Source organism: Gouania willdenowi, chromosome 3 (assembly GCF_900634775.1).
Source record: "Gouania willdenowi chromosome 3, fGouWil2.1, whole genome shotgun sequence".
NCBI classification, from domain to species: Eukaryota; Metazoa; Chordata; class Actinopteri; order Blenniiformes; family Gobiesocidae; genus Gouania; species Gouania willdenowi.
The window spans coordinates 42,851,519-42,864,539 of NC_041046.1; the positions used below are offsets into that span (position 1 = coordinate 42,851,519).

The window sequence follows — 13,021 nt, forward strand, 5'->3', positions numbered from 1 at the left end:
AAAATAATAAAATAACAAATGAATAAAAAAAAATGTTTGTAAAAATAATTGTTTTGTGTTGAACTGAGTTATTAAGTTGGGTCAGACCATGAAAATCATAGTAATAATAACTATTTTCTCAAGAATTCTGACTTTAAACTAAAACTGCTGACTTTTTTCTCATATTTCTGACTTTAAGTGAGAAGTCTGACTTTAAAGTCAAAAATTCTGACATTTTCTGGCTTTAATTTCAGAATTCAGAAATTTTTCCTCAGAATTCCCAAAAAAGGGAATTGGTAATGCACTGCACACTGTTTTTGTAAACTCTCAATGAACAATTTATGTCAAATTTGTGTTTAAATTCTGTTAGCTCCATGAATTTTTATTCCATCGTTGTGCTCTATTGTTGTTTTTTCACCAGTATCTGAACAAAATGTTTGTAGTTGGACAAAGGGGGCAGGGGTGCAAATCCCGGTGGGGATGCAGGGGTCGTGTCCCCCCCCCAAAAAATCCCATTGTAAACACTAATAAAAAAAAAATACAGTAGTAACCTTGATTTACTTTAAAATCAACAGTTTTTTACATTAATTTTTACTTGTGATGCTTTTATACTGGCCATGTAGTTGATAGTGCTGTGGGACTTGTAGCTACACATTCACGCCAAAACATTTTGTATTTGTAAAGTTTTGATATTTATAAGTTTTGTGGCATATTCAATTGTACTTAATAGTTTGTGTAAAGGTTTGTGTAGTCACTAGGTGTGTAAATGAGGATGTCAGTGACGCACCATCAAACCCTGTTAAACTATTTCACTCCTCAATGCATTTTAAATGGAAGTCCATTGCACTTTATTTTAAAACATACTGGGCATTTTCTAGATGTATGTGATTAATTTTATTTAAATTTTTTTAGAATTTAAGAACTGAACAGAATCATAATCTGTTGGTGAAGCAAAAGTTAAACTTTTTGGAAAAATTAATTCAACAGTTTGATAACAAGGCAAATGTATATAGTATAGCACATTTCATACACAAGGCAACTCAATGTGCTATACATGATCAAAAGTGCAACAGAAAACATTCAACAGCTTAAAAATCAATAAGACAATAATATCATCAGTAAAAACATTTAAAATCATCAGTAAAAACATTTAAAATCATCAGTAAAATCACCACTAAAATATTTAAAATCACCACTAAAACATTATAATCATCAGTAAAAACAAAAATCATCAGTAAAAACATTTAATCACCACTAAAAACATTTATAAATCATCAGTAAAAACATTAAAATCATCAACAAAACACATTAAATCAACAACATGACCAAAAATCTCCCTCTCAGTCATACGCGGTAGTGAAAAAGAAAAACCTTTAACTTGGATTTAGGATGTTCACATGTGATGCTGACTTGCTCTGGGCTCCACTATCTGACCTGTGTCCATAGATCTGTGAACTCTGGGCTCCACTATCTGACCTGTGTTCATAGATCTGTGAACTCTGGGCTCCACTATCTGACCTGTGTTCATAGATCTGAGAGATCCACTGGGTTCATACCTGACTAAACATCTCACTGATAGATTCTGGACCAAACCCATTCACCTACCACTCGTTTTTGATATTGTTTCTTGAATTACAGTTAATTATCATTTATTTGTTCTCGCAAGTTTTTTTAAAATTTTTTTTAAATTAAATAAAGTTCTTTTTCATACCATTTTGTAGCATAATGTGAAGTGAAAATTGTGAACATTTTGCTTAGAAAACTATTTAAACACAACTATAGATCAGAAAGATGGAATGAATGAGTGATAACACACATTATTAAGAATCATTTTGTAAAAAAAATGGAAAGAAACAGTATTTAGTGCCTCATGAACAGATTTATCTCTATAGTTTTTTATCATTTTTGGTCATCTCTCCTGCCTATTGTGGGACCGAAACTCACGTCTACTGTTTTCATTTCATAGTTTATCAATTTTTCACTATCTCTCTCTCTCTACTTTAATGAAGTCTTAATGTAAAATAACAGTATGATCTTAAAGAAATGCTTCACCTTTAAATCAGGTATAACAGAGTTACTCACAGTAGCACACACACAGTGTACTCTTTAACTCTTTTTAAAGTTATGCTCTAATGCGTTTTAGTTTGGGCCCACCTTTACGTCTATCTTTTAAATGTATCTAGAATTTAGACCACATGTCAAACTCATGGCCCGGGGGCCAAATCCGGCCCTTTCGAGCATCCCTTTGGCTGCAGGAGGAAGTAAAAATTACAGAGAAAACATGAATCATTGTGTAAATGTATTTAATTTATTTTATTGGTTTATTTACCAGCTGCGGAGCACCGTCGGGCCAAGATGTCACAGTCTGAGTTGTTCACAAAGTGAAAGTATAGAAATACAGTTGTTTAAAATTGTGTGTTGTTTTAATAAAAAAAAGAATAATAATTACAAAAAATTATTTACATTTTTCAGAAACTTCAGGTGACCCGACATTGGTTGAAAAACAGATTTAGTGGCTCCCGAATATATTTTTTCTGTAGTTTTATTATTTCCAGTCATCTCATGCCTGGGGGACAAAGACTGACACTTTATTTGTTTTTTTTTCTACTCTCTCCCTCAAGTCCCCCCTGTAGTGCCATTGTGTATCCGTAGGGGTACACGTACCACCATTTGAGAAACACTGCTGTAGACTAAGCTACCCTCCAACGTCTAACAGTCCCCCGCACTGAAGACTTACAAATTCTGCTTTAAATCCACTTTTACTCTTTGGCTTTTAATTCACCTTGATATTTTATTTTATTTTATGTATTTATTTATTTTTTGGGGGGTGGGGGGGTTAGCTCTGTTTATATGTGTTAATTTCATTATGTTATTGTTTGTTACCAAGGCAGCAGGAAATCAACATTTAGAATGTTTTGTTTATTGTAACCATGACAACAGAAAAGAAGCCAACAGAGGAGATGAAAGCCAAATCACTTCAAAGTACCTGGATACTTCTATCTTATAACAAACAGCTTAAAGCCTTAAAAACTCCACTGTTTTGTTGAATTTATCTGCTTTTTTGTCCTGAAACGTTGACAATGAATCAAAAACCAGCGATGAACATTACTTTTGTGACTTTGGGGATTCTGAGCCCTTATTTGACAAAACCAGCGAGGTGTCATTCCACCAACCAGAGCAAGGTCATAGGAAGAAGGTAAAGACGCAGAAGATGAAGGGAGACCAACCATCATCTCCTGGAGACAAGGGTGATGATGAACAAGTCAAACCATCCACCAGTTACCGTACCAGTGAGTCCCTGTGAACCAGGCTGCACACTGGTACCTGACCAAGCACCACCAGGGTGTATCACATGTGAAGAGATGACACGCAAGGCATCCTTATACAAGGTACCAGATGGAAATACGAGACCAGGGGACCTGGACCACCTCAAACTGGCTCTGACGTTTCCAGAAAGGAGATCCATGAGCAGAAAAAAAAAATGGGAAGAGGAACGAACGATGATGATAAAGAAGGAAACAGAATCATATTCCATGGTTGAAATCCAGGAGGAGGAAATCTCCAAGCTCAAGCTTAGCCTGGACCAATGGAAACAAGAGTTACGCCGAGTGAGTCTAACCAGATGAAGATGCTGAAGTGGCAGCGGGAAACCACCTCCATCCTTCAGCGTCAGAATCAGCTGATCTTCAATCTCACAAACTCACTGGATCAGACCAAAGAACAAGTAGAGGAGCAAACCAGGGAGCTTCAGCACCAGGAAACAACAGTGAGTCATTATCTCATTTATTTCAACTTTTATTTACTTGTTTTTTTTAACGGCGCTTTTACAAATTGAATTTTGTTGTCACATTTATTTAGAAATTAAACTAAATTCTATCAGTACAAAATTAAAATTAATACAAACTTCTGATAATAAAGTAATGATATTAATATACAATTATTGTTCTAAAGCACAATAATATAAAATGTTTTTTACTGCTGATTTTAATGTTCTTGTTGATTTTTAAAGCGTTAAATATTTTCTGTTGCACTTTTTAATCATGTAAAACACATTGAGTTGCCTTGTGTATGAAATGCACTATACTAATAAATGTGTCATTGTCTGATTCTAATCTCCACACAGATATCAGAAGCTCAGAAGAACGTCATCATCAAAGACGAAGAGCTGAAAGTGAAGGATCTCCTCGTGCGTGAGCAGAACATTGAAAAGGACGTTCTGAGGGCCAATCTCAGGCAGGCGCAAGAGAAATTAAAAAGTCAAAGTGATCAACACGAGCAACTGTTGGAGGTGAACGCCAACATGTTAGAAGTGGTGAAATCGAAGGAGCAGGCCTACTGCAGTCTGGAGGAGCAGATGAAAGAAAAGGTGACCATGCTGAAGAACGCCCTGGTCGTAACACAGAACCAACTGAAAGCCAAAGATGTGGAATTAGAAGAAGAGCGGTCCAGCCACGCTAAAAAGAAACCACTACGGAAAAGAATCCTCCAGTGGTTTAAGAGGAAAACCAAACGTTAGAACAATACAAACCCCATGATGATTTAAAACATTCTCCTTTTCCTTTTCTCCTCTAATGCAGGAAAAAACTTTTATGAAGAAAAAAAAAATAATAAAATAACAAATGAATAAAAAAAATGTTTGTAAAAATAATTGTTTTGTGTTGAACTGAGTTATTAGTTGGGTCAGACCATGAAAATCATAGTATAATAACTATTTTCCTCAAGAATTCTGACTTTAAACTAAAAATGCTGACTTTTTCTCATATTTCTGACTTTAAAGTGAGAAGTCTGACTTTAAAGTCAAAATTCTGACATTTTTCTGGCTTTAATTTCAGAATTCAGAAATTTTTCCTCAGAATTCCCAAAAAAGGGAATTGGTAATGCACTGCACACTGTTTTTGTAAACTCTCAATGAACAATTTATGTCAAATTTGTGTTAAATTCTGTTAGCTCCATGAATTTTTATTCCATCGTTGTGCTCTATTGTTGTTTTTTTTCACAGTATTCTGAACAAAATGTTGTAGTTGGACAAAGGGGGCAGGGGTGCAAATCCCGGTGGGGGATGCAGGGGTCGTGTCCCCCCCCAAAAAAATCCCATTGTAAACACTAATAAAAAAAAAATACAGTATAGTAACCTTGATTTACTTTAAAATCAACAGTTTTTACATTAATTTTTACTTGTGATGCTTTTATACTGGCCATGTAGTTGATAGTGCTGTGGACTTGTAGCTACACATTCACGCCAAAACATTTTGTATTGTAAAGTTTTGTATATTTATAAGTTTTGTGGCATATTCAATTGTACTTAATAGTTTGTGTAAAGGTTTGTGTATTCACTAGGTGGTGTAAATGAGGATGTCAGTGAACGCACCATCAAACCCTGTTAAACTATTTCACTCCTCAATGCATTTTAAGATGGAAGTTCATTGCACTTTATTTTAAAACATACTGGGCATTTTTCTAGATGTATGTGATTAATTTTATTTAAATTTTTTTTAGAATTTAAGAACTGAACAGAATCATAATCTGTTGGTGAAGCAAAAGTTAAACTTTTTGGAAAAATGTAATTCAACAGTTTGATAACAAGGCAAATGTATTAGTATAGCACATTTCATACACAAGGCAACTCAATGTGCTATACATGATCAAAAAGTGCAACAGAAAACATTCAACAGCTTAAAAATCAATAAGAACAATAATATCATCAGTAAAAACATTTAAAATCATCAGTAAAAACATTTAAAATCATCAGTAAAATCACCACTAAAAATATTTAAAATCACCACTAAAAACATTATATCATCAGTAAAAACATTTAAAATCATCAGTAAAAACATTTTAAATCACCACTAAAAACATTTATAATCATCAGTAAAAACATTTAAAATCATCAGTAAAAAACATTTAAAATCATCGGTAAAAACATTTAAAATCATCGGTAAAAACATTTAAAATCATCAACAAACACATTAAATCAACAACATGACCAAAAATCTCCCTCTCAGTCATACGCGGTAGTGAAAAAGAAAAACCTTTAACTTGGATTTAGGATGTTCACATGTGATGCTGACTTGCTCTGGGCTCCACTATCTGACCTGGTTCATAGATCTCTGAACTCTGGGCTCCACTATCTGACCTGTGTTCATAGATCTGTGAACTCTGGGCTCCACTATCTGACCTGTGTTCATAGATCTGAGAGATCCACTGGGTTCATACCTGACTAAACATCTCACTGATAGATTCTGGACCAAACCCATTCACCTACCACTCGTTTTTGATATTGTTTTCTTGAATTACAGTTAATTATCATTTATTTGTTCTCGCAAGTTTTTTTAAATTTTTTTTTAAATTAAATAAAGTTCTTTTTCATACCATTTTGTAGCATAATGTGACGTGAAAATTGTGAACATTTTGCTTAGAAACTATTTAAACACAACTATAGATCAGAAAGATGGAATGAATGAGTGATAACACACATTATTAAGAATCTTTTGTAAAAAAATGGAAAGAAACAGTATTTAGTGCCTCATGAACAGATTTATCTCTATAGTTTTTTATCATTTTTTGGTCATCTCTCCTGCCTAGTGTGGGACCGAAACTCACGTCTACTGTTTTCATTTCATAGTTTATCAATTTTTCACTATCTCTCTCTCTCTACTTTAATGAAGTCTTAATGTAAAAATAATAGTATGATCTTAAAGAAATGCTTCACCTTTAAATCAGGTATAACAGAGTTACTCACAGTAGCACACACACAGTGTACTCTTTAACTCTTTTTAAAGTTATGCTCTAATGCGTTTTAGTTTGGGCCCACCTTTACGTCTATCTTTTAAATGTATCTAGAATTTAGACCACATGTCAAACTCATGGCCCGGGGGCCAAATCCGGCCCTTTCGAGCATCCATTTTGGCTTGCAGGAGGAAGTAAAAATTACAGAGAAAACATGAATCATTGTGTAAATGTATTTAATTTATTTTATTGGTTTATTTACCAGCTGCGGAGCACCGTCGGGCCAAGATGTCACAGTCTGAGTTGTTCACAAAGTGAAAGTATAGAAATACAGTTGTTTAAGATTGTGTGTTGTTTTAATAAAAAAAAGAATAATAATTACAAAAAAATATTTACATTTTTCAGAAACTTCAGGTGACCCGACATTGGTTGAAAAATAGATTTAGTGGCTCCTGAATATATTTATTTCTGTAGTTTTTATTATTTCCAGTCATCTCATGCCTGGGGGGACAAAGACTGACACTTTATTTGTTTTTTTTTCTACTCTCTCCCTCAAGTCCCCCCTGTAGTGCCATTGTGTATCCGTAGGGGTACCGTACCACCATTTGAGAAACACTTGCTGTAGACTAAGCTACCCTCCAACGTCTAACAGTCCCCCGCACTGAAGACTTACAAATCCTGCTTTAAATCCACTTTTACTCTTTGGCTTTTAATTCACCTTGATATTTTAATTTTTATTTTATTTATTTATTTATTTTTTGGGGGTGGGGGGGTTAGCTCTGTTTATATGTGGTTAAATTTCATTATGTTTATTGTTTGTTACCAAGGCAGCAGGGAAATCAACATTTAGAATGTTTTGTTTATTGTAACCATGACAACAGAAAAGAAGCCACAGGAAGGATGAAAGCCAAATCACTTCAAAGTACCTGGATACTTCTATCTTATAACAAACAGCTTAAAGCCTTAAAAACTCCACTGTTTTGTTGAATTTTATCCTGCTTTTTTGTCCTGAAACATTGACAATGAATCAAAAAACCAGCGATGAACATTACTTTGGTGACTTTGGGGATTCTGAGCCCTTATTTGACAAAACCAGCGAGGTGTCATTCCACCAACCAGAGCAAGGTCATAGGAAGAAGGTAAAGACGCAGAAGATGAAGGGAGACCAACCATCATCTCCTGGAGACAAGGGTGATGATGAACAAGTCAACCATCCACCAGTTACCGTACCAGTGAGTCCCTGTGAACCAGGCTGCACACTGGTACCTGACCAAGCACCACCAGGGTGTATCACATGTGAAGAGATGACACGCAAGGCATCCTTTACAAGGTACCAGATGGAAATACGAGACAGGGACCTGGACCACCTCAAACTGGCTCTGGACGTTTCCAGAAAGGAGATCCATGAGCAGAAAAAAAAATGGGAAGAGGAACGAACGATGATGATAAAGAAGGAAACAGAATCAGATTCCATGGTTGAAATCCAGGAGGAGGAAATCTCCAAGCTCAAGCTTAGCCTGGACCAATGGAAACAAGAGTTACGCCGAGGTGAGTCTAACCAGAGGAAGATGCTGAAGTGGCAGCGGGAAACCACCTCCATCCTTCAGCGTCAGAATCAGCTGATCTTCAATCTCACAAACTCACTGGATCAGACCAAAGAACAAGTAGAGGAGCAAACCAGGGAGCTTCAGCACCAGGAAACAACAGTGAGTCATTATCTCATTTATTCAACTTTTATTTACTTGTTTTTTTAACGGCGCTTTTACAAATTGAATTTTGTTGTCACATTTATTTAGAAATTAAACTAAATTCTATCAGTACAAAAATTAAAAATTAATACAAACTTCTGATAATAAAGTAATGATATTAATATACAATTATTGTTCTAAAGCACAATAATATAAAATGTTTTTACTGCTGATTTTAATGTTCTTGTTGATTTTTAAAGCGTTAAATATTTTCTGTTGCACTTTTTAATCATGTAAAACACATTGAGTTGCCTTGTGTATGAAATGCACTATACTAATAAATCTGTCTTGTCTGATTCTAATCTCCACACAGATATCAGAAGCTCAGAAGAACGTCATCATCAAAGACGAAGAGCTGAAAGTGAAGGATCTCCTCGTGCGTGAGCAGAACATTGAAAAGGACGTTCTGAGGGCCAATCTCAGGCAGGCGCAAGAGAAATTAAAAAGTCAAAGTGATCAACACGAGCAACTGTTGGAGGTGAACGCCAACATGTTAGAAGTGGTGAAATCGAAGGAGCAGGCCTACTGCAGTCTGGAGGAGCAGATGAAAGAAAAGGTGACCATGCTGAAGAACGCCCTGGTCGTAACACAGAACCAACTGAAAGCCAAAGATGTGGAATTAGAAGAAGAGCGGTCCAGCCACGCTAAAAAGAAACCACTACGGAAAAGAATCCTCCAGTGGTTTAAGAGGAAAACCAAACGTTAGAACAATACAAACCCCATGATGATTTAAAACATTCTCCTTTTCCTTTTCTCCCTCTAATGCAGGAAAAAACTTTTATGAAAAAAAAAAAAAATAAAATAACAAATGAATAAAAAAAAATGTTTGTAAAAATAATTGTTTTGTGTTGAACTGAGTTATTAAGTTGGGTCAGACCATGAAAATCATAGTATAATAACTATTTTCCTCAAGAATTCTGACTTTAAACTAAAAATGCTGACTTTTTCTCATATTTCTGACTTTAAAGTGAGAAGTCTGACTTTAAAGTCAAAATTCTGACATTTTTCTGGCTTTAATTTCAGAATTCAGAAATTTTTCCTCAGAATTCCCAAAAAAGGGAATTGGTAATGCACTGCACACTGTTTTTGTAAACTCTCAATGAACAATTTATGTCAAATTTGTGTTTAAATTCTGTTAGCTCCATGAATTTTTATTCCATCGTTGTGCTCTATTGTTGTTTTTTCACAGTATTCTGAACAAAATGTTGTAGTTGGACAAAGGGGGCAGGGGTGCAAATCCCGGTGGGGGATGCAGGGGTCGTGTCCCCCCCCCCAAAAAAAATCCCATTGTAAACACTAATAAAAAAAAATACAGTATAGTAACCTTGATTTACTTTAAAATCAACAGTTTTTACATTAATTTTTACTTGTGATGCTTTTATACTGGCCATGTAGTTGATAGTGCTGTGGACTTGTAGCTACACATTCACGCCAAAACATTTTGTATTTGTAAAGTTTTGTATTTATAAGTTTTGTGGCATATTCAATTGTACTTAATAGTTTGTGTAAAGGTTTGTGTATTCACTAGGTGTGTAAATGAGGATGTCAGTGAACGCACCATCAAACCCTGTTAAACTATTTCACTCCTCAATGCATTTTAGATGGAAGTTCATTGCACTTTATTTTAAAACATACTGGGCATTTTTCTAGATGTATGTGGTTAATTTTATTTAAATTTTTTTTAGAATTTAAGAACTGAACAGAATCATAATCTGTTGGTGAAGCAAAAGTTAAACTTTTTGGAAAAATGTATCTGACCTGTGTCCATAGATCTGTGAACTCTGGGCTCCACTATCTGACCTGTGTTCATAGATCTGAGAGATCCACTGGGTTCATACCTGACTAAACATCTCACTGATAGATTCTGGATCAAACCCATTCACATACCACTCGTTTTTGATATTGTTTCTTGAATTACAGTTAATTATCATTTTTTGTTCTCGCAAGTTTTTTTAAATTTTTTTTTAAATTAAATAAAGTTCTTTTTCATACCATTTTGTAGCATAATGTGACGTGAAAATTGTGAACATTTTGCTTAGAAAACTATTTAAACACAACTATAGATCAGAAAGATGGAATGAATGAGTGATAACACACATTATTAAGAATCATTTTGTAAATAAATGGAAAGAAACAGTATTTAGTGCCTCATGAACAGATTTATCTCTATAGTTTTTTATCATTTTTGGTCATCTCTCCTGCCTATTGTGGGACCGAACCTCACGTCTCCTGTTTTCATTTAATAGTTTATTAATTTTTCACTATCTCTCTCTCTATTTTAATGAAGTCTTAATGTAAAATAACAGTATGATCTTAAAGAAATGCTTCACCTTTAAATCAGGGATAACAGAGTTACTCACAGTAGCACACACACAGTGTACTCTTTAACTCTCTTTAAAGTTATGCTCTAATAACAAACATACAAAATTACAGAAATATCTGAAAAATATACAAAACAACAACAAAAATGCACAAAATGAATCTAAAAACATACAAAATTACAGATTTTATGGAAAAACTGCGACCGAATGAAACAAAAATGACAGAAAAACAATACATAACAACAAAAAATAACAGAAAAATGATACATAACAACAAAAAATAACAGAAAAACACACACGAAACAAAAATACACATATAGCCTTTGTTCTTTCCTGTAATAATACTCAGACTGTGTAATTTTAAAGTGGTTTCTTTCATTAGTTGTCATTTTTTGTGTATTTTTGGATTTGTTTTCATCCATTTTATCTTTTTTGAGATACTGTTGTTGTTTTGTGTGCTTCTGTTGCATTTTAATTGGATGTTGTTGTTTTGATATAGTTTTGGTGTGTTTTTCTATGTTGTTGCTAATCCTTATTGTTGCTTTGTGTGTGGTGTTCTTTACAGTGTAGTTGTTTTACTTTTATGTGATTTTGGTGGGTTTTTGTGTTGTTTTGAGTGTTTTTAGACTCAATTTTGTATTGTTTTCTTGTTTCTGTTGAGTTATTTATACTTTGCTCTGCTTTGTGTCATTTTTGTTGTTGTTTTATGTATTCTTTGAGATACGTTATGCATTGTTCTGTGTATTTTTTCCTGCCAATTTGTTGATTGAACAGTTTGTGTATTAGTGTCATTTTGTTGAGTGTGTAATATTGTTGTTAATTTATCTTCATCATGAATTTTCTCTGTTTTTTCTTAAAGAAATTGAAAACTTAAAATCTTTGTGATTCTGTATTCTTAGAGAAGAAAGTAGCACTAGCTTGTTTTCTAAGTTATAATTATTGCTAATGATGACAGCGGGTTTCAGATAATGATGACACGTTACAGCGACATGTCGGATTTGCTGATACATGTGTCTCTGAGCTCGTCCTTAGACAAGTTAAAAATAAGTGTTGATCGGTGTGAAGGGAGGACAGATAATAATAGTAATAATAATAATAATAATAATAATAATGATAATAAAGGAGAGGGGTCAGCGTCTCACCAATGATGGAGATGGGCTTCCTGGCAAAGCGCAGACGGCCTCTGAATCCAACGTATTTACTGCGACAGCCGGCGGACCACAGACGTACAAAGTACTCCACGCCAAAGAACAGCCAGGAAGATCTCCTGTGGGACGGAACACAGAGAACCATTAGGATCTAAAAAAAACTAAATGTACGGCAAGGTTTGAACCATCGTAATTAGAGAAAAACCAAAAAAAATGATTTAAGGAATAGTTCAGCTGTTTTTAAAATAGTTCAAAGCATGTTTTAGGTCTGGAGTTTAAATATTTTCACTAAAATAATTGCTAAAAGTGTGAATTTTTCATGATTCATATGTTATTTTGCCATGATTGTATTGACTGAGCCCACTTCAGCTCAAATATCAAAGGTTTTTTGTGACTAAAGTGAGTTAAACACTCCATTGATTTTTAATTTAATTGATTTAATGACATCATTTAAACACTGACCAAACTCTCTAAGACACCTAAACTCAACACGTTTTAATTCATTTAAAAAGGACTCACAATCTTTTTCAATTGATTCTCTATGTTTTAAATGATAGCATGTGTTACCATGGTAACGGCTAATTACCATCCTTTCATCTCTGTCATTTCCCAGTAACTTTCCCAACCACCACGACTGCTAGCATGCTAACTGCTAACTTTTGTCACAGACATATAAAGAATAGATCTGTTTCTGTCCTTTGTTATAGATGTATAAATGAGTAACCAGGGTTACCAGGTTTAAAAAAAAACCTTCAGTGGAAACACATTTAAAGAGAAATTATACTTAGTGGAAACTTTAGAAATATCACTTTTATTTTGTGGAAAACTGTAACGGAAATACAGCTAGAGTCTAATCTTTTGTCTTGTCTTTTCCCGTTTTGTTTCTTGCTTTGTCTTGTAGACTTTTGATTGACGTCTCATTACCAGTGAACTCACCTGAGGGTTTTTAACAACATCCTTCAGAAAGCTCCTCCTCACCCTTTCATTAAAGACTTTTCTTCGTACAAAACTTGTGCTGATGAAGCTTCTGATTAATAACGTCGACATGAAAACAATAGAAGTCGGATTAGTCTTTAAAGCCAATCATCCTTTTCATCCA

The 13,021-nt window shown here is 34.3% G+C and overlaps 2 protein-coding genes across 2 annotated transcripts in view; one reads left to right on the forward strand and one right to left on the reverse strand.

The window, feature by feature from the left end:
- kcnq1.1 (potassium voltage-gated channel, KQT-like subfamily, member 1.1) overlaps positions 1-13,021 on the reverse strand; it is a 67,930-nt gene that overhangs the window by 39,787 nt on the left and 15,122 nt on the right. The window contains exon 3 of the mRNA XM_028474439.1: positions 11,917-12,024. Coding sequence (XP_028330240.1) covers positions 11,917-12,024 — 108 coding nt within the window. The remainder of the gene's footprint in view (positions 1-11,916; positions 12,025-13,021) is intronic.
- LOC114456108 (golgin subfamily A member 6-like protein 7) lies at positions 7,818-9,168 on the forward strand. The gene is made up of 2 exons (XM_028437662.1): positions 7,818-8,411; positions 8,767-9,168. Exons 1-2 carry the CDS (start codon positions 7,860-7,862, stop codon positions 9,157-9,159), a joined length of 945 nt encoding a protein of 314 aa, XP_028293463.1. The 5' UTR covers positions 7,818-7,859; the 3' UTR covers positions 9,160-9,168.

Excerpts from the sequence above, each read along its gene's own strand:
- LOC114456108 (XM_028437662.1), top strand. The coding sequence starts at position 7,860 with ATGAAGGGAGACCAACCATCATCTCCTGGAGACAAGGGTGATGATGAA. Across the intron at positions 8,412-8,766 it reads TTCAGCACCAGGAAACAACA|ATATCAGAAGCTCAGAAGAA; the intron begins GTGAGTCATTAT and ends ATCTCCACACAG.